Below are 20645 nucleotides of genomic sequence, written 5' to 3' on the forward strand. Positions count from 1 at the left end.
CCGACTCTACCCCATTCTACTTCTTCTGCGTTGATTGTTATTGTTGTTTTTTTTACTATGAAGGTATTTTATTAATTCTAGTTCAGACTGCAGAATGAGTTTGTAAGTTGGCCCCTGGGTGTCTGTTAAGAAATGGTACGAGGAAACTGCTGGAACTTTCAAATTCTATTCACTATATTTAACAGCTGCAGGATTTAAAGGTCCCACATTGTGCATGATTCCATGCATGGATCTATTTCTAACAATTACAGAAGTCAGTCTTGTGTTGCTTCTTGCTCACTCCACTTTTGCAGTGTTAATGTGCAAAAAATACCACTTCTGGAAAGCAGCCCTTTGTGATGTCATAAAGGGCACCAATAACCCTCCTCGGTTAGTGACAACACAACCAACCTGGCGTCGACCCCCTGGAGATGTGATATCAGATGCAGTGTGGGACCTTTAAATCTGAAGGGTATTTTAGTGACTTTTGGACGTTTACGATATAATTCCCGGGCTGATTGTCTCCATTCCGGGGCGTCGATTCACCTCCTCCCCAAAAACTAACGCTGCATCTTGGCGGAAGGTGTTTCCAACGCCTTCATACTGTTGGCAATAGCACAATATGGGCACGACAGAATAAGTAATAAAGGCATGAACTTGCACATCTCAGACATAGCCGCGCACAAAGGGTAGGGTGGGAGAGGGGCAGGTGGGGTTGCAGTTTTCCATTATAGCGCTCTTCCTGATTTCTTGACATGGGAGCTCCTCAGTGGTCCCAGATGTTCTTGTACAGCGGGGCGGTAGGACTTGTGACATGAAGTGTATGAATAACATTGTTTACTTCGCTCCTGTTTACATGTAAAAAAAAAAATAAAAATAATAATAATAGCAATGAGTTAAAATAGAAATAAAAAAGACATTAAAATGTATAAAAGATAATGTATCATAAAAAAAATCATTTGGATATCACTCTTTTCTGTAATAAACCATGGATTGTACCTTTTAAATCAAAGCCGCTCTCTCCCTCCCTGGTTTTATTCCTGCTGTGACGGCATTCATTTTTCGCAGTGCAAGCGGCTTCATCTTCACGCGTGGACATTTTCGGCCTGGGATCTGCTCATGGAACAAACGGGAGGAGGCTGTTTTTCTTTTTTAAAGCCCGGCTATTATCACCAACCGCAGCGCCCCTCTCCAAACAGTTTCTCCTGTGACATATTGTTAACGTTTTTCCAGCGATGTCGGCAGGATTTCCCCCCGCCACGCCACGCCACGCCACGCCGATGACGTCAAGCTGGTCGTCTCTCAGCCGATGCTATCGAGGCCACGCCCCTGCTCCGTCTAAACAAATTTCGGCAAGAGATGGGCAGAACATTGTTTGGCGCACTCGTAGCTCCGATGACAGGCGTTTAATGCTTTTACAATTCCCTGCGGTCTGGCTCGCTGGTGGATGCCCACAAGGTTTTTCTTTCCTTTCGGAGGAGATCAGAGGAGATCTTCGACCAACAAATGTGGCACGAAGGCAAACACACACACACGCACACACATATACACACACACAGCTGTGGTTTCAGTGAACAGTTCCTGCTTTGTGTCACTGCCATGCAGGGTCTGAGATGCTGGACAGCGAGAGGAAAACCTGAAAGGGCTTCTTGTAAAAGTGGCTTTTCAAAGGGGAAAAGAGATAGCTGCAGAAAAAGTGTCTTGTTATCAGTCCTCGGGACATTTTATCACAGAGATAAAATGTCCAGCGCTCGACATTGCTGGATTTTTTTGTTTTCTTTTTTGCCGAATGAATTTAAATTTTGGACAATTAGAGTTCCCCCTAAATATCTCTACAGCTCCTGCTGGTGGGTTGCAGTTTTAATTATGATAATAATGATTGTACATTTTATTTCAAGGCACTCAAGGTCGCACAACACAGCAGTTTGAAAGACAAAGATAAAAAATAGTCACAATTTAAAAAGAGGAGGATGAAAGAATACAACGGTACTGTGGTATTGCAAGTGACCTCCTGCTCCTAAATAACATCAAGTGGGTTCTGGTCCAGCGAACTAGTGTCGTTCAGGGATATGGGTGATGTTGGGAGCAAAGGCATCCAATAGAAACCAAATGAACATCAGCGCACAGACTGCAAAAAAAAAAACACATCAAGTTTATGTTCGGAAACACTCACTCGAGCTGCCATTTCTTTCCGAGGCAGTAATGTGTTGTGATTTAACCTTGAATGTAACCTGCTGCCCAACTGCACACTGCTGCAGAATAAGTTGGGGGGGCCCCACCACAGCTGAGGGCCTCCGTCTCGCCGTGAAACAGAAGCAGTGTTATTCCACTTCAGAGCAGTTTTCCAGAGCGGATGTGGCCACATTCTCCTGTATCAGTTATCCTCCTTCCCTTCCGCGCTCACACACACACACACACACACACACACACACACACACACACACACACACACTGAGCACCCAGCATCTCTTGCTGGAGCCCTGTTCAGATTTACAGTGCAGGTTAGGGAGGTAATTATTTGGTCCGCTGAGAACGTCCCCATAAATCTGGCAGCCTGCTTGTGTAACTTGGACAAGGGTGACCAGCAGAGGACAAAAGAGTCGCAACAGTAACTTCCGCAAATCAAGGCGCCATTGGCCGGGGCAAACTGCAGGTTGACGCCTAGCCAAGCACGGGTCGTATCTTCTAACGGTTCCCCGAGCTCATAGCCTTTAAATCGCGAGTCCTTCCTTCTTTTAATTTTCCATGAATTCCAGAACCAGCCAGCTCACAGATGGGAGACGGTAGATGCCAGGGTTGCGAGGCCCAATGTTCCAAGCTTCTACGAAAAACCACAGTGGACCAGGAAGCAGGAAGCTGCCACGAGTTGTAAATAATGCTGACTTGCGCGGCGCAGCCGCTGCACCGCAACAACAGCTTCATCAGGCTGATTCATCCGGGCGGAATTTTCTCAAATTTTAAAGAACAGAAGAGCAGCAGAAGGGTTTTTCTCAGTGGACGGTTTTTCATTTAGTTTTCTTAGGTCTAATCAAATTGGTCTGTTTGGATTTGGCGGATAGATACCAGTGGGCAGTTTGTCAAATCACCTTCACACAAGCCTACGCACCTGGAAGTCAGTGTGGCATTTCTTTTGACACTCTGCTCTGTTGCCGACATGAAATGTCTCTCAAATCCATTGGATCTTTTTCACATGTCCATCAGGTACGGGTAGAGTTCTTTCAAAAGAAAAGAATCTAGGGAATAGGAGGCCTTGATGAAATGAAACGAGCTTCTGCACTTTGCATTCAAAGTCAACCAATGAGGTTTTATTACTGTCAGTTCATCCAAGATTTTTCTGTTTGAGTGGAAAAAATTGAGAGCCTGCCTGCTGTCGAGCTGCAGCGGCCTCGCAGCAGTGAAATACAGTCTTGTCAAAGGAACAAAAAAAAAAAAGAATGATCAGGATTAAAGCGAAAACACGGCGTCCACCGGGGAAAGCTTTCGGCGCCGTCCTCTGTGAAAATGTCATCCGTGCTCCGATAAAACTGCCACAGCAGCCACTCTAATCCATCAAGTCCTCTCAAGCTTTTCTTCCTCTTCTGCAAGTGCAGCTTCCAACATTTCCCTTCTTAATTTGACACAATCCGAAAGCCTGCTGTTTGCTTTTTTGGCACAGCGGTCTAATCGTTCTGAAACGACTCATGTGAGAGCTTTTCACTGTGGAATTAATTAAGCAGCAAATGACAAAATAAAAATCCTCACTGTCCCAATTACATCGGAGGAATTGTTTGGGGATCCTCGGCCACTCTGAAGAGATCCGCTCCGGAGGGAAAAAAAAAAATTTGTCGCTCAGAGTTCATCTGAGGATAAATCTGAGGATCACGCACAAAGGCCGCACTGCGTGTATTTATAGCCGGCCGGAGAGCCGAGTCAGGGTCTTAGACTGGAAACATCTCTGGATTATGGGCTCAATAAAAGCATCGTGCAGACGTGCTTCTGTGCATCCACTCTGGGCGGATGATTTTGTTGTGCGCTCATGAATGTATGTGTAATAATAACTCCTGCGCTCGCTTTGTTTCCAGCACATCCTTTCCTGGGCTCACCACAGAACCACAGAACCTAGCGATCCTGCTAACCTCAACGTTCATGGTTTTAAGCACCAGTGAGTACGTGTGTGTACCATCATTCAACTGTATGCTATAACATGAGTTGATCTGAGCGTACTGTATATAAACAGGATGCAGGAGGGGCCCTAATGCTTTCCTCTGGTGGTGGTCAGAGTCACTGGACTTTGATGTGATTAGTGGATGTGTGCGCAGAAAAAGCGTTTCCCAGCTCCCTCCATGTGCGTCAGATGAAGATGAAGCTTTGTGTTTTGTGTGAGCTGTGTGTTTTGATTGTTTGTGTTTTGATTTTTCGTGAATATCGTAAGAGGCAGCCTGCAGGAAGGAGCCGGTACTGCAAAAAACGCCACAGTTTTGAGCTGAATTCAATCATGGCAGCAGAATTGATGAGGAACTGCATGTGGACTAAATGTGGCCTAATGTGTCTGACTTAGAAATATGACTGTTATCTTTCCTTGTTTATAACCTCTCAATCGCTCACAGTGTAAAGATTTAAAATAAGTTGTGATTTGTATAAAATAACTGACCACTTCTTTGTTGCAAAGCCCTGCGTTCTTGTCCTCACGTGCTTGTTCTTTTGATCCATGGGAGAAACACATATTCTTCTGGTTGATCCCCACACTGTCCGATTGGCATCTGCGGAATCCTGCTTCAGTCCAGGTTGACGGCTCTTTGTCTCCTTCCCCCTGGGTGGTCCTCTGCAGTTCTCATCCTCTTGGGATGAATTTTGCTGCTGTTCAATGTTTCTGTGTTTGGTTTCTGAGAGGGTTGGGGGTGGACAGTTGCCGGCCATCAGAAGTCTGGGTGGTAATGCTGCCCTGCTGTGACCTGCTTAATGATTTTTCATCTAACCCGCTGGTTTCAGTGAGTCTGATCCGCGATGCTCATAAATAAGAAGATACCAGAGATTCTGACTGTTTTAATGAGAGTTGAGCTTGCAGGTCTTTGTAATGTCAAGCTTTTTTTAAGCAGTTAAGTATCTGAATTGACAAACCTGATGATGTGTTTTCGAATCAGAGCAAAAGCAGAAGGGCCGACGTGTCGTGGCTGTGACGCTGCTGTCTGAGAATGGATTGTTTTTGGTTCCCCTCTCCTTCCTGAGCCTTCGTCCTTCTGCCTGTTTATCTTTGCAGGAAGCGTCTCCCTGCCCCTCCTCCCACCGTGATTTAAAGTCTAGTCTTGTTTTGTTTGCCCGTCTCTGGTTGCTGCACTCATACCTTCAGTAAACACACAAATATTGACCCAGAATATCTCTCGTCTCCGGCTTTGGGCTCTGAATATTGATCTCTGTCCTAAAATCACAGAGTTTTGTCTTTGTTTCGGCAGTCAGTGGTTGCAAACAGTTCACAGAGTAACACTGAATATAAAAACGGAAACCAGTGGTTAGATTTTGGACAACCAGGTTGGTTGTCATTCCAACAAGTCGTTCAAAAGGCTTTATCATGTAAAAGCATAAGCATTAAAGCTAAGCATTTTAAATGATATTTATGTTTGGATTTTATAGCTTTCCATTCTAGCATGTGTCCTGATCTACTGGTAAAAATGTTTACTTCACAAACATTACGTCACTGAATTGAACGCTAGCGTAATTAGCATGTGGCTTAAAGTTGGGCAGTGTTGTTGGGATTACTCCATAAAAGTAATCCAACTACTGATTACTGATTACTCCTTTAAAAAGTAATCTAATTACTTCTTTAACTACTTTGTTTCGTACGTAATCAGCTACTAATTACTGTCGTTAAAAAAGGATAAAGTAACGGTTGAGAATGTCTTGTTTCTTACACATAACGTACAACAAACCACAATATTCTTTGATTTAGACAAGATGAACTCGAAATAACGTTTGTATTTCCAGCTATCAAACACAATGGCTGTTTATGCTTTTGCCGCCAACATGCTTGTTTTGGCGCTTCATCGCATATCAGTGACGTTGCATGCGCGGCTGCAACATTGTTGTTTTTGGTTGTTTTTCTACATTTTGTGGATGATAAGACATTTTTAGCTTGCAAAACATTTCAGAAAAGTAATGGAATCGTTATTTGATAAAGTAATTATAGTATAATCACCAGTTTTGCCACAGTAATCCTGTTACATTACTCCGTTACTCAAAAAGTAGCTTAGTTACAGTAGTGGATTACTTAGCAATAGATTACTCGCCAACACTGGTGCCGGGTGATGCATTGGCGGGGTGTGATGCTTGCACGCTGGAGCCGTGGGTCTTCTTCTGGATTTCGAGATGTGGGTTTATCTGAGGTTCTAATTTCTTTACGACCTTTTCATCTAACTAACAAGTGCAGAGAGCGCAGCCCCTTCCCTCCGAGCCCCCACTCCAAAAAACTTTCGCCTGAGAGATAAATGAACCAGTCAGAGGCGTTTGGAGCGTGAGGTCATTAAGATTCACTGCCAGACGGTGATTCAGCTGTTTGTCTGCGTGGCCGCCCACGCGGCCACGACGCCTTCGACCCCGCAGGCTGCACCGAGAGGAAACCAGTCATCAGCGTCGGAGAGGCAGCCATCCAAGCCACCGCCGTGCGCGGCCTCCGCACGGCTTCCTGCCGGCCGACTCCTCTCCCACCTCCCTTCCCCCCCCATCTGCTTCCAGGCAGAGTTTGCCCCGCCGTGCCCCCTCTCTTCACGCTCTGACAGGCCGCTCAGTTTAATCTATCTGTATTTATGTTGAGTGAGGCTTTATTTATTCAGCTGCCTGGATTGAGGAGGAGCTGCTGCGAGCAGCCCGGAGCTGTCGTTTGGCTTTTTAACATTCGTTTAACAAGAATAACAGGACGCTCTCGAGCAAACCTGCCTTTCCTCAGTCTCAAACGCTTTGCCCGTCGTGAGCTTAGCTTTATCTGCGCTAGGCGGAAAGATCTTTCCAGTGGCGGGCGGCGGGGGCAACTTCTCCGACCAGTCGTGAAAGGCCGAGCGATGAGTGCAGCCAAGGGCCTTCAGTTTGTCAGATGTCTCGGTTGGAGGAAGGTTTTCTCTGAGCTTCACTGGACTGAGCTGAGTCCCGCTCGTTTGGATCAGTCGCAAGTGGTGTGCATGAAAAATGGCCTGTAAAAACTGCCTGAGCACTCCCTGCTGTTTAGTTTACAACAGGCCGATAAACACAGTGAGGACCAGGACGGCGAGTGTTTATTTAAGGGCTACGTATTATTCATTTATTTCTTCAGCAGCGTTTCTCAAGAAAGCTGTCAACCCCACGCGAACCGATAAACAGGCCTTCACTCCCTCCACTCGCTCCACTTCCCAGAAAGCGGGTTCTCAAACAAACAGTTCTGGAAATCAGCCCGACGTCACCGAAATGATGTCAGAAAAGGGTCAGGTTAGTGTGACTCCGCCCTCCAGACAAATGTTGGCTGATCCCAGACATGTGGACGGTCCAACAAAGCGTCAGTGGCTGGATGCGTGAGCGTCTGTGTTGTGTTTGCAGTTTGTGCTATCGGGTCCGCCAAAAGAGAGAAGCGGGGGGCAGGGGGGAGCTTTGAATTCTTGTCTCTTCTCTTCTGCACGGTGCGGAGCCTTGAATGCTGTCCAGTTGAAACAGGAGGTGCGGAGGAACTGGGGGTGAGAAACGAGGTCACAACAGTTTTGTTCTCTCAGCAGCAAAAGGCAAAGTGCCACGTTCTCCCTGACCGACATTCTCTCATCCTTTGGAAATAACAGGAATACAATCAGTTGTGAATTCAAGCTGCTTCTCTTGGCCCTGCTGCTCCGTCGCCTCTGTTCTCGACTCTCTGAAGGCTCCCACTCCATCATCTGCCACTAGTGGACGGACGAGTGCGAGGCCCTGCTGCGACCCGTCACGTCGACTCCTCCCTGAGGAGGTGGCCTCCCTGTCCCTCTGCGCTCCCTGCCGGGTCACTCTCTCTGCTGAACTCTTGAACCCTCCACGTCGTCCGTCTTCCTTTTATGGCCGCCTCTCGCTGACCCCCCCCGTCCCTTCATCTGGCCGACGGGCTCCTCCTGAATGCAGCACCCGCAGCATCTCGACCGTGTGGATTCTGGCCTGCATCTTGCTCAGCACCACTGCTGATGTTGTATTCTGGCCAGCAACAGAACTTATGCGCAGCCCGTATATACATACGGGACGGTTCAGCAGCTCGTTACTCCGCCCGCATAGCACTGTGTTTACGGCGTGCCACGTGTTTCCAGTTAGTGTTGCTGACACGAGAGGAGCCCGATCGAAGGCCGCCACCCCCCTCCCCCACACACACACACTCCCCCATTGTGATGTGATTACCCGGGACAGGATGTGCAGCAGAGGGGATCGAAAGCCCAGCGGGACTCCTGCCGCACTGCTGTAATGCGATCACCTGACTGACGTCATCAGACGGAGCGCTAACTGTTCAGGCCCAGGAGCCAAACAAAAACACCTTTATGTTTGGGAATGGCTGTTTTCCCTGTTATAGTGTCACTTGTGCACACCAGAGTCTGACAAAGAGCTGACTGGAAATGTGGTTTTCTAAAGGTGTGAATCTTTACATTGTGTGTTGTCTTGTTCCAACTTCAGCAATTTCATTCTTATTGTTGTTTGTACAGGCAGTTAGAGTCAGAGTTTAAGATAACTGCAATATAATACTGTGTTTTTTGCGCTCATCAAAAGTATGATTGCGATTTGCATGTGTTTCCATTGAATGGTGAGACGCACATAAGCCGTGATTCTCGTAAAATCTCATCCTGCAAGATTTACGAGAACTACGTTTGCTTTTGTTTGTGTTTGTTTGCTGTCAAGAATGGTCGTTTTTCACTTGAATTGAACTGGTCACATGACACCCGTATGCCATGCCCCACCCGTTTCCATGACACTTCTGCGATATACCTCTACGTGGATTCGTCTGAAAAACCACCTCATGAGAGCGTAAAAACCTTTTAACCATCATTTGAGAGGTTTTTCGAAATCTAGGTGTTGCCATGAACAGTTTTTTTTAGGACTTTTTATACTTGATATAAACTTGATATAGTTCAAAACCACCCAGATACTTGAATGATTATGTTCTGTTTGGAGTGTCATTCAATGAAAAAGATGCTGCAGCAGTTTTTGCGGAAAAAACCTTGAATGAAACCTTTGGTGAGTTGTGTTTGTCTTAGTTGAGATTAAACTGGTGGCCCAACGTCAACACGACGACCTGCGGTGGTCGCAGTTATTTTTATTTTATTTTTTTTGCGCGCGCGCGCGGTTTTATTTTGGGAACAGGAGTGACTCTGTTGCGCGGTTGAGGCTCTTCGGGGTCACCGGGGCCCTCCGGACGCAAACACGTGGTCTGCGCCTTTTAGGTGACGGGGCAGCGCGCGTGTGTAACTTGAGCGGGGCTGAAAAGTGCGCTGCTGGATCCTGCCGCTGCCACTTCACATGCTGGCCGGCCACAGGCAGGGAAGGAGAGCGGAGCTGCGCGCAACCATGGATCCCGTCTCACTGCTGCTCATCCTGGCCGCGTCCTCGCCCCTGTGCTCGGCGGTCTACTCGGGGCCCCTGCAGGCGGAGATCTCCAACGGGACCTTCCACCACTTCTTCGTCCCGGACGGAGACTACGACGAGACCGAGGACATGGAGGAGTGCCAGATGCTGTTCAAGTTCTCGGACGCTCGCCACTGCGGGGCTCCGGAGGATGAGGACGCGGCGGTGCGGGACGACTTCATCATCACCAAGCTGCAGGCGGAGGACGCCGCGCGCCTGCTGGAGGGCATCGGGCGGACGGTGGCGCACGACCTGGACGGCGAGGACAACTACGGCATGTTCCTGCAGCGGGAGATCTCGCAGATCGGCGAGGCGTTCACCAGCGTGGAGAAGTCGCTGCTGGAGCTGGAGGTGAAGTTCAAGCAGAGCCAGGAGACGGAGCTGCGCGAGGAGCAGCTGCTGAACGGCCACGTGATGAAGCAAGTGGGCGAGATCCGGAGCGCGCTGAGGGCGACCACGGACATCTCGGCCGGGCTGAAGGACAGACACGAGCTGCTGTCCCTCATCATCCGGAGCCACGGCACGAGGCTCAACCGCCTCAAGACGGAGTACCTCCACGTCGGCTCGTAGCCTACTCGAGCGCCTGTGCGCGCGCGCTTGCGCGTGCGTCCAAAGTTCAATGTGGGTCTATGAACATCCGTCCAAAGGGGAGCCGTGACTAGCCCTGACCTCTCCCCGTGCTCGGGATGTGTCATTAAATGGAGCCTGGAAGAAAAACATTTACACATTCCTCTGAGTCAGCGTGGAAACAGACAGCCGGACAGACAGACAGACAGACAGACAGACCTGGAAACCCTTGAGAGGGAAGCCTCTTTCATCCTCCCATTAAGTGTTCAAATCAAAGCCTCCAAGTGGATTTATATCTTGTTGAATCTAATAAAACATCAGAAAGAAAAAAAATGCACCAAAGTGATGTTGTTTATGCATGTTGAGTGTCAACACACACCGAGTAAACATCAGCTTTCCCGCCGCTTCCCGCCGACTTACTCATCCGACAACTCAGCCGTCCCCATCCTTTGAAGCTCCAGGATTCCTGTAAACACTTGCGGCGGCGGCGGAACGCTCTGAAATGTGAACGCTGGATTCAACCTGCCTTGTCATTTCCTTCCTCCCGGCCGCCACGCATGTGTTTGTCGTTTGTCACTGCTGAGTGGCGAGCGCCGGCTGTTGTGTCAAAGTGGTCCCCATGCACCGGCCTTGATGGGCATCCGAGGCCCGTCGCCGCCTACCTCCCCCATCTGGCACCCATTCAGTCAAACATGGAATGTGTTTGACCGGCGGAGGGACAGGCGTTATCCCCTCTTTTGGTCATAATTTGAGAAATCAGCCACCGTGTGCAATGTTTTCCTGTCAGAATTTGGACCTGTTTTTTGTTTTCGGGTTTTTTTTTTACGACACACAGCGGTGAAGCTTCCCTCCTATTTATATTTTAATGCTGCGAGGACCTTCTGTAGTTGGTATTTTTGTTTATAATCCTCATTAAAAAAAAAAAAAAAAACCCGTTGGTGCCAATGTTCCCGCGAGCCGCAGAGTCGCCGCCACCAGCACGCAATTCTTTTATTTTTCCCCCCCTTTCTTTGCTGCACAGATAATGTCCCTGCACATATTGTGGGCTTAGCCAGATGGGCTGCCGTGGGCGCAACTGGGTGTGATTTCCTCTGTCTGGTTTTCCTCACAGTCCAGCTTCCCCTGAGGGACCCTTTCTGAAAACAGCTCCACTGTGTAGCTCACAGCACAGCGCCGACGTCCAGAAGATCCCCGAGCTGCAGGGTCTCCGCCAGCATATGCAGAAGCCATACGTGTGTGTGTGTGTGTGTGTGTGTGTGTGTGTGTGTGTGTGTGTGTGCGCGTGTGCGTGTGTGTGTGTGTGTGTGTGTGTGCGTGTGCGTGTGTGTGTGTTGTGCGTGTGTGTGTGGCTCTTTTTGTTTTTCAGGGGCACTGCAGAGGGCTCGCCAGCCTCAATTGAGGTTTTTGGTTGAAAGTTTCCACTCTGTGGGTCGACAGCACGTCTCAGGAGCAGCAGGCTCTCCGCTGTTTTTTTTTGTTTTTTTTGCCTCTGACCGACTCATCAGACGGTTCGACAGCTTGACAATTTGATTTTCTGGGGCCCCCCCACCCCAAAAAAAAAAAAGGTCCTAGGAGAGGGAAAAGGCCCAATTACTGGCAGTTAGACTGGGTTCTCCTTACCAACATATTTTAAGGACAAACAAAGAAAGGTCAGGAATGCAGAGCGCAGTCGACCTGAGAGCACGCTGAGCGCTCAGAGTGCTCTGAGCCCTGGAGCCTCAGGCCGGCGTGGTGGTATTATTAGAAAGATGAGAACCGTCTGAATCCTGCTGCTGAGGCTGCAAGGTTCACGGTTTTACCGGCCCGCGCTTATTGTTTTTTTTTATGGAAGAACGTTAACAAGATGGATAATAATGTCAACATTAAAAAAAAAAAAAAAACTTTATTGCACTTCTCAAGGAGTTTAAACCCACATCCGTTGCTCACAGAGCTTCCTTTGTCAGAGCCACATCTGCAGAAATGCTCTGATCCGGGGTGATACAGATACACTCGTTTCTACGAGCTCATTTATTAGAAATCACTTCTGCTAATTCTTTTCTTAAGAGCAGATTTGTTTTTGGCATTGAAAACTTTCCCTCTCCCTGCTTTCGTAGTCATTTCTCTTAGTCATCATTTGACTAGCTGCTGATTCCATGGTAGAGCAACATTAGTACTTCCTGTCTATGATTCCACTTAGTCTGAGGACTTTTGTCACAATAAATACAAACAAGCCTTTATTACTTGTTTGTTGCTTGTTTGTCTGTATGTCTGTTTTTTGATCTGGACCTTGAGATTGTTAATAAAACTCCATCTATCTATCTATCTATCTATCTATCTATCTATCTATTACAGAGATTGGTTGGTTTACAGGAGAGTAATGCAGGTTAGAGTATCTTAAAATAGCGTCCCCTGTTGGACACTCCCTATTGTGATGATTAGCCATCTTGTCATATATGAAGATCTTGACTTCAACAAAACTGGTAAAAATTTTTAGTTCACTATCTCTGTGTTTACCTATTTGTTTGTATTTTGTCACTCCATCCATCCATCCATCCATCCATCCACGGAGCAACTGAGTTAGAAATAACTGTGCAGCAGCTGAGCCAAGCTCACCGCTGAAGCGCTCTAACCGTGTGCATCCGTGCTGGGAGTGTGTCGAGTAATTAGACCACTGACGAAGTCCAATGACTTATTAATGCTGCGGGCACGTGCAGGAGCTGTAGATCTTCCTCCTCATTAAAGCAGCAGCGCAGGTATTTTGTGTCACTTATCTCCTTTTTTTTTTTTTCCTCTGCTCTTTTAATTCAGAAAGAAAAAAATAGGATCATTTATTATGTCGAGAGCTTGTAATTAGAAAGGAAACACACCATCTCCGGGGGGGCCATGTTGCTTTTAACCAGCATCAGGGGCTTCTTCGGAACACTGCGGCTGCAAATAACAACTCCAGCTCACTAATTACCAGGAATTATGACTTAATCAGCCCAACAAACAAGCAGAGATGCAGAGAAATAATTAATCGGAGTGCAAGTGATAAAGATTTCATTTCCCTCACAATCTGTTGGAAAATAATTACAGAGCTGAGCCAGTGGCTGGCTATCTGTGTAAACTGAGTCAAAATTTGGGCGTTGTTTCGACCGGACCATTTGTGTGAGTGAGGCTTTTATTTTTGCTGCACTGCCAGCAGTAACAATTACTTCACTTTCTCTGGTGTGTTTTATCTGCCTCGGCTGGCGCTGACTCAACCCTCCGGCCGCTGACATTTTCACATGTGAGTGTTCAGAAGTGGTTGAGTAAAACTCCTCGCTGCGGCAACTTCCAAGTATGAAAAAAAAAAGCTGCTTTTCGAAAAGTAATGCCATAAACGCTTTTTTTCACTCCCTCGACCCGCATTCCCTGCCTATAAATAAAACCGTAAAAATGTGACGTTCCAATGCGAGCAAGGACAAAGAGCTCCGTATTTCCGCCAGTGCGGGCTGTTACATGAGCAAAAACAAGTTTTGCATGGCTTTTTTTATTTCTCAAAAATATTCTGAGACCTCAAGAACAACAAAACATTTCCCTCAAACACAGTTGGATCTCAGTGCTCGTATGGTTGTTTTTTTTTTTCTTTTCTTTTCTTTTCTTTTCTTTTCTTTTCTTTTCGTTGAGTAAACACGAATGCATCTGCATACATACAGTTCAAAAGTACATGTAGCCTACATATCTTGATTTGGAATGGGTACATAATGATACACAGTTGCCCTTTGACATGTGACGCCACACATCCATAATTTCAGCTTCAATACAGATTTCAAAGTTGTGCTATCCATCTTATTCTGCCAGTGGTTTCTCTTTGTTCTTTATCATCACTTTTTTTTTTCTCTTCTGATACTGGCAAATTCGACAAGAAGGAAAGTTCATATATTCTCCTCTTGAAAGAGCAAGCAATAACACTGAACAGTTCATTCGTAAAGGGAGGGGCAGGAAGGGGGTGAAGACAAAAATAAAAAAGCACCAGAGGAACCAAGACTGTCCGCAGTCCAATGTCGCCTCTTCTGTCCTCGTGTGTCTCGTGTGAGCGAGAGCCAGCGTGCTGTGCCGTCCTCGGTGCCAGTCTGTGCAAAAGGCTCACCCTCCTCCACTCCTGCAAGAGTCCCTGTGTGGACCTCTGTCTCTAAATCAGGGCTCGTCACCGTGTCGGGATGAGACAGGTGTCTGCCGGGCCGGCCGCACTGTCACACGCAGCCGTTCTCCTGCCGGGGCTTGTGCACCACGGGTGTCTGCGGAGGGTACAGGGAGGGGGCCAGCGTGCACAGGAAGCCGGCCAGCAGCGTCAGGCCCAGTCCGCCCCACGCACAGAACATGGACCAGCCGTATCCGTGGCTGATGTCCTCGGGGATGCCGAACATGTAGCGAGGGTAGCGGGACAGCTCGAAGTTGATGCCGGCCACGCACGTGCAGAGTGAGATGATGCAGCAAGTTCCTGCAGGAATTAAACAGGGGGGGGGGGGGGACAAAATCCACACTGTCAGACATAGGGGTGTGGGGGGGGGGTTGCATTTCCATCTCATCTGCTCCTCCTGCTGCTGCTGCTGCTGCTGCTGCTGCACATTATCAAGCACATTGCTGCCCCCCTGTGGCCATTTAAGGTATAAAAGGGAGATTTTTTATTTATTTTATTTTTTTCCCCCCCCACTCATTTCTACATAAAGAACATCTTACCTCCCATGAGGAAGAGGAGTCCGGCGACATACTGCATGAGATCATGCTCCTTACAGCAGCCCAGCATGCCTATGATCCAGCCGAACAGGATGATGGAGATGGCCATGCCGATGAAACTGGCCGTCATCCGCTGGAGGTCTGCACAGACAGCAGGGCGATGGCCGGGTTTAGCCACGTTCCGCTCATCGGATTATCATGGGTGGGTGGGGGCGGGGGAGGGGGATGATGGTGGTGAGGAGAAGGGGAATAGAAAGGGGGGGGGGGGGAGGAAAGCTGGGGGCCGACGGGGTACTCACGTAGCGCGTGCCACTCATCCTGCCTTATTGTCTTCGTCAGATTGATTGGCAGATTTCTGGGCAGCGCCGACGATGAGTAGTAGTATTTTATCGGCGTGCAGCGCGGGACCAATCCTGTGGATGTAAACAACACAAAGAGGATGTCACCCAGATCAGATGAGCCGGATTTTTTTTTTTTTTTTTTTTTCTCAGCGAGGCTCTCCGCTTTCTCCGTTTCTCCCATCCCAGAAAACAAAAAAAAAAAGGGGGGGGGGGAATAAAAGGAAAAGCACCCCCTCCTCCCTCCCTCCCTCCCTCCCTCTCCCACACAAACATCCACCCACACAACCGTGGAGTAGAATATCGCGCAAGGCTTTCTGTTACTACAACATGCCCCCTTTGTGCAGGCGAAATAACACGGCGCGTCGATTGCAATAGTGAATGTGAGCGTTTGCTCCGTGTGCGTGGGCCTCCGGGGCTCCTGTGCGCAGTATCAGAACCTTGGATAGCGCATTCCTGCACTGGAGGTGCTCACCGAGAGGGAGCACACGACAACACACACACACACACACACACACACACACACACACACACACACACAGAGATCCGCTTAAAAATAAATAATGAAATAATGAAATAATGAAATGAAAAAATGTACACACAACACCCCCCCCCCCTTCCCCTCCCCTCCCCCCAGAGGCCAAACCTTTGAAGATCAAATCCTCCGTCTCCAAGTCGAAGCCTTCGCGGTGACACTTCCTCCACAGTCCGGTGATGGTGGAGTTGTACTGCCGACTGCAGTGGGACTCCATGGCCGAGGCGGGAGGCAAGATGTGCCGCTTGGCCCGCAGCGGCGTCTCGCCCCCGGAGGAGCCTCCACTTCTCACGGCTTTATCCCTCGGCATCATGCGCAGGGGCAGGTTGTTGTTGGAGATGTAGATGTAGCCCGGGTCGTTCCTTTTGTTGGAATAATTCTTGCAGCGCTCGCGGTGCCTCCTGGCGTCCGTCTCGTACCAGTTGTCGGTGCTGATCGCGATCGCGATCAGCCCCAGAGCGCAGAATGCCAAAAAGAGACCCGCCACGGTTAAAATCCTCATAGCAGCCATGTTCCACGCGCGGTGTGGTGTGATGCGTCGCCGATGATTCCGTGGGACGGCAGGGGCTCCGCTCCTGGCTGCCGCCGTCAGTGCTTCAGGTCGGGGGGGAATTCGGCGTTACGCGCAAAACCGGAACGCAGATAAATCGCCGGAGCCCTCATTTCTTTGATTCGTCAAGCGCCGCGAACTGAAGGAGTCAAATTCCGAGGCAAGCGGTGGGGGGGGATATTTGGGTTGCCTCCTCTCTGCCTCTGAAGTCAGTCTGGCCCGGATCCCCGGTCAGCCCCGCCGCCTAATTGCCAGTAGATGGAGACAGAGCAAATATTTGAAGGCAAAACGAGCCTGGGGCGGGCAGGCCTGCGCTTCGCACCGGGAGAGACGCGTCGAGATGGGCAAAGTTTTGATCCTGAAGGGAGTGCTCTTCATCACGTTTTCAGACGCGTTTAGCGCGGCTGCTGTCGGCCAAAGTGCCCTGTTATGAAACACACAGAGAGCGGAGAGCATGTGAATCCCCACAGAGGGCCCCCAGATTTCACAGGAAGCTGTTGCAACACATCTGCTCTGGTAAATTTCCATCCTAATAGAGCCAAACATCATTGCATCATGTTCTGGGAAAATAAGGCAAGAGGAGGCATATGTTTGTTTTAGTATAATGTGGTTTAAAAAAAAACACACACACACACACACACACAACAACATTCATTTTATGCAAAAACTCACACGTCTGGCAGAACGAGTGGCCATCAGTTGATGTTTTCTTCAAGGTATCTATTCATGGCCACAGCTATGAAAGACTTCACATTGCTGACATTTTAGGCCCTTTCATGCAGCCTGAGATGCCTGGTTAAACCTTAAACTGATTTCCAGAATGCAGCATATTTAGCCCTTTGTGTACAGCCCCATGTGTTTTGGAAAGGGACAATAAACACGGTAATCTCAGGGGCCTGACTGAGGTTGCATGCTAACCACTAAACATGGGTGAGGTTGCTCTGGCCTATACGTGACATCACAAAGGGCTGATTTCCATTACAGAGTGGATTAGCGCTCGCTTTCGCAAAAATGCAACAGGCAAAACAGGTAAAGGATGGGCTCACGTCTGACTATCTAGAGACACGTTATTGGAAAGGTGACTTTCTATGTACATCATTTACATCATATTGCACCTTTAAGAGACACATAATGAAAACAAATGCAAAGACAACTATTCCATGTTACTTTAAGTACACTTAAGATCTATATTCACAGCAGACGGCATCTATCCCTGGTTGAGTTGACCGCGTTGGGGGCCTCATGAGAAAGACAAACGAGACAAACAATTTAGGAGCTCTCAGGTCGTTTCCGTTTTTGTTTTTTTGTTTTTATTGGTTACATTCTCTTGGTCAACACTTCCTCAAACTGGCCCGTGCAGCAAAGTTAAAAAAAAAAAAAAAAGGGGAACAAGCGCAATTCCAAAACTTCACTTTTGGTTTCACGCGGCTGTCTTCGGTAACGCACTTCAACGAAAAGATTTTCTGCCTTTGAGTGCATCACCGGGGCATTGTAGAAATGATGAGTAAATCTGTGGAATGCACCATGAAGTCTAACTAGGCATGTTTTTCCCTCTTCGTAATAATTTGTGAGCTGAAGCCCTCATTTCACTGTTTTGAGGTTGACACTCTGCTCTACTCTCTGAAAAGGAAGTTATGGGAAGTTGCCAGTGCTGTTACTGAATGCGTGTGTTAACAAGTGTTAACTTTTGCATTCCTATTTCAAGAGTGTTGCCTCATAAAACAAATTTAGAGCTGTTATACATGCCCCTCAGCAAAGAATAATAATAATAATAATAACGATAATAATAATAATGATGCTGTTTCAAGATAAAAGTGTGTTTAAAGCGAACCAAATTTTCATAGGAATTATAAATTCCATTGCCTACAACCTAAGGAATAGTTCTTAAGGCTGCATTAACGTGCAACTGCGCTTCTCATGCTCATCCAGCGCCACGGCAATCAGTTATAGGAACTAGCTGATGACAGAGTTAGACAAACTGATTATTATAAACGCGCACTGCGGGGTTCTCACTTCCCATTTGTCTTCTGGTGAAGTCAGTGCTCGACCAGGCAGTTTTTTTTTTTAAACGGCTGTGAAGAAATAGGAAAGAGTTGAAACGTCACAACGAGTGAGGACCAAGATTCTCATGCTGCCCGTGTTTACGTGATGGACGGATATGTCACAGCATCTGTAAGTATTTTTGCGTCACCTCTGAATTCTTCTATCTATCTATCTATCTATCTATCTATCTATCTATCTATTTACCTAACTAACTATCTTATACAAAATCTGTCAGACTTTAGCACAACAGAATACTTCCAAATTCAAAATTCTAGATGGTAAAATCTGAGTTTCCTTCCCTCCACAGACTTCAGATGGGGTCCTCCCAAACGAGCACGAGGATTACCGACCGCCTGCAGAGCTCTACCCCTGCCTCGCTAACGTGGGGGATATTTATGAAGGTGCGAGTAAAATTAGGTAATATATGATGAATCTCTCTGGCACAGGGTGCCTCATGCACTCTTGTCACGTTCCAGACCACAGATGGAGCTTCCACTCTGAGCGCGTCCAGGTGGCGGACTGCGATAATTCCCCCATGAGCCTACTCACGGAGCTCCAGGCTGTGGCTCCTCAACAACTGATTCCATCCTACCGCTACAGTGGAGAGCCGATGGCCCTCCACCTGGACCCAACGCTCGGGCCTCTCTCCATCGCACCACAAGTATGCCCGACGAAATATATATTCATTTCCCACATTTGGTTTAAAATCTTGAAATATTCATCAGGAAGAGTGATTGTAGCAAACCAAATCTGAAGAGCCTGGAGTGAGAAAAGGCTCCCTAAATTCAACTTGAACCCAATTTGTATTTCCACAGCAGTGATGTTTTGTAGTTTTAGTGAGGAAACATGATGTGATTAACACTGTTTTGTATTCTGAGTAAAGAGCAAAAGTTAAAGGGCACAAATGAGAAAACCTGTGTTTATTTTTGTGCCTTGTTTTCAGGTTAATGTTTTTTTTATTCGAGGGAAAAATTGATTGATGTAAAATTGTTGATTCCTAATCTAGACTAAGACTTGTGATTGCTAGCTAGCTACATCTGCTGCTACATTTATAACTTAGAAAACTAATCTGAAATCGGTCTTATTTATTTAAAAACTTTCTTTCAATTTTTTTTCAATTCCATTGAATGTGGATAACTGCTCAAATCATTCATTGTCCTCCACCCAAGTACATTTTGATAGTTGCATGAATGTACACATATACACAAACACAACACACACACAAACACTCTCTCTCACACACACACACACACACACACACACACACACACACAATTTTCCTATTCAAAAAACTGAAATAATTAAATCCAAAAGAATGATGTTCGGTCTACTACATGAAGTGGACAACCGGGGGTATTTTTTATTTTTATTGAGTTATCTCCTGCACGCATGTTCTAGCTAAGCTCTGACATCTATTTTGGCATTGTTAGTTCCTCTTTTAGGACAATGGCTGAAGTTTGAGTGAAAATGTCAAAAGGCTTGCGCCACACTGGAACTCGACTGCTCATTTTCTCCCTCCCTTGTAAAACTGAAACTATGACCTTTTTTTTGTTTGGTTATTTTCTTTTTTTGTTTTTTTGTTTTAAAAAAACAGATTCCATATTACACTCCGTCCCCTTGCTACCAGTACCAACCCCCCGCCTCACCAGGCCAGTATTCAGGAAGTGAACAGAGAGGAGCTAGCCCACCACTGGAGGTATCTGATGGGGACGATGAATTTGAAATGCACAGGCACCCATCCTTCAGGAAAGACACTTGTGAGTATGCTTACTGGCTCTGGAAAGCACTGAAAACACTGTTTTAAGCATCACTGAAACTAACAAGGTTTTCCACTACGCAGGCAACAAGAGGAAAATCCGCTTGTACCAGTTCCTCCTAGATTTGCTCAGAAACGGCGACATGAGCGACTGTATCTGGTGGGTGGACCAGGACAAGGGCATCTTCCAGTTCTCCACCAAACACAAGGAGGCTCTGGCCAGCCGCTGGGGCACTCAGAAGGGCAACCGCAAAAAAATGACCTATCAAAAGATGGCCCGAGCCCTGAGGAACTATGGAAAAAATGGAGAGATTAAAAAAGTGAAGAAGAAGCTGACCTACCAGTTCAGCGAGGACGTGCTGAGGGGCCGCTACATGACTCGTTGATGCTCGCTGATGGAGGAAGAAAAGTTTCTCTTTTATTACGCTGAAATCGCAAAACCGTCACGTATAATTTTTTAACCAAGTTCTATATTTATTCGTCATGTGCATAATCAAAACCTGCTTTCATAAAAAAAATGATTCAAGGAAAAAAAAATTCAGGGTTTTCTGTTGTCAGTATAAATAAATAATCTTTTTGCAGTGTATTTGTCAGATTGCTTAGATAAATTGAAAGCACCTTTAAACAAGCAAGCATTTA

At 47.2% G+C, this 20645-nt stretch overlaps 4 protein-coding genes across 5 annotated transcripts in view; 3 read left to right on the top strand and 1 right to left on the bottom strand.

The window, feature by feature from the left end:
- ano3 (anoctamin 3) overlaps window positions 1-976 on the top strand; it is a 32308-nt gene extending 31332 nt beyond the window's left edge. For both annotated transcript variants that reach the window (XM_076027284.1, XM_076027285.1), the window contains exon 25: window positions 1-976. This exon is cut by the window's left edge and continues 2888 nt beyond it. The gene's annotated coding sequence lies outside the window, so the exon portion shown is untranslated.
- Window positions 977-9378: 8402 nt separating this feature from the next.
- Window positions 9379-12408, top strand: fibina (fin bud initiation factor a). Its single transcript, XM_076027287.1, has one exon. The coding sequence runs from the start codon at window positions 9436-9438 to the stop codon at window positions 10108-10110; it is 675 nt and encodes a 224-aa protein (XP_075883402.1). The 5' UTR covers window positions 9379-9435; the 3' UTR covers window positions 10111-12408.
- A 1173-nt stretch (window positions 12409-13581) lies between these two features.
- Window positions 13582-16676, bottom strand: tmem276a (transmembrane protein 276a). Its single transcript, XM_076027286.1, has 4 exons — window positions 15769-16676; window positions 15084-15197; window positions 14788-14925; window positions 13582-14548 (listed from the first exon to the last, which is right to left on the bottom strand). The coding sequence occupies exons 1-4, from the start codon at window positions 16166-16168 to the stop codon at window positions 14301-14303; spliced, it is 900 nt and encodes a 299-aa protein (XP_075883401.1). The 5' UTR covers window positions 16169-16676; the 3' UTR covers window positions 13582-14300.
- Window positions 16677-18220: 1544 nt separating this feature from the next.
- On the top strand, window positions 18221-20585 carry spi1a (Spi-1 proto-oncogene a). The gene is made up of 5 exons (XM_076027292.1): window positions 18221-18379; window positions 18558-18651; window positions 18727-18911; window positions 19845-20007; window positions 20091-20585. Exons 1-5 carry the CDS (start codon window positions 18356-18358, stop codon window positions 20390-20392), a joined length of 768 nt encoding a protein of 255 aa, XP_075883407.1. The 5' UTR covers window positions 18221-18355; the 3' UTR covers window positions 20393-20585.
- Window positions 20586-20645: the final 60 nt, after the last annotated feature.

Source organism: Nelusetta ayraudi, unplaced genomic scaffold (assembly GCF_046127955.1).
Source record: "Nelusetta ayraudi isolate G7.1 ecotype Tasmania unplaced genomic scaffold, CSIRO-AGI_Nayr_v1 ptg000020l, whole genome shotgun sequence".
Classification (NCBI taxonomy): Eukaryota; Metazoa; Chordata; class Actinopteri; order Tetraodontiformes; family Monacanthidae; genus Nelusetta; species Nelusetta ayraudi.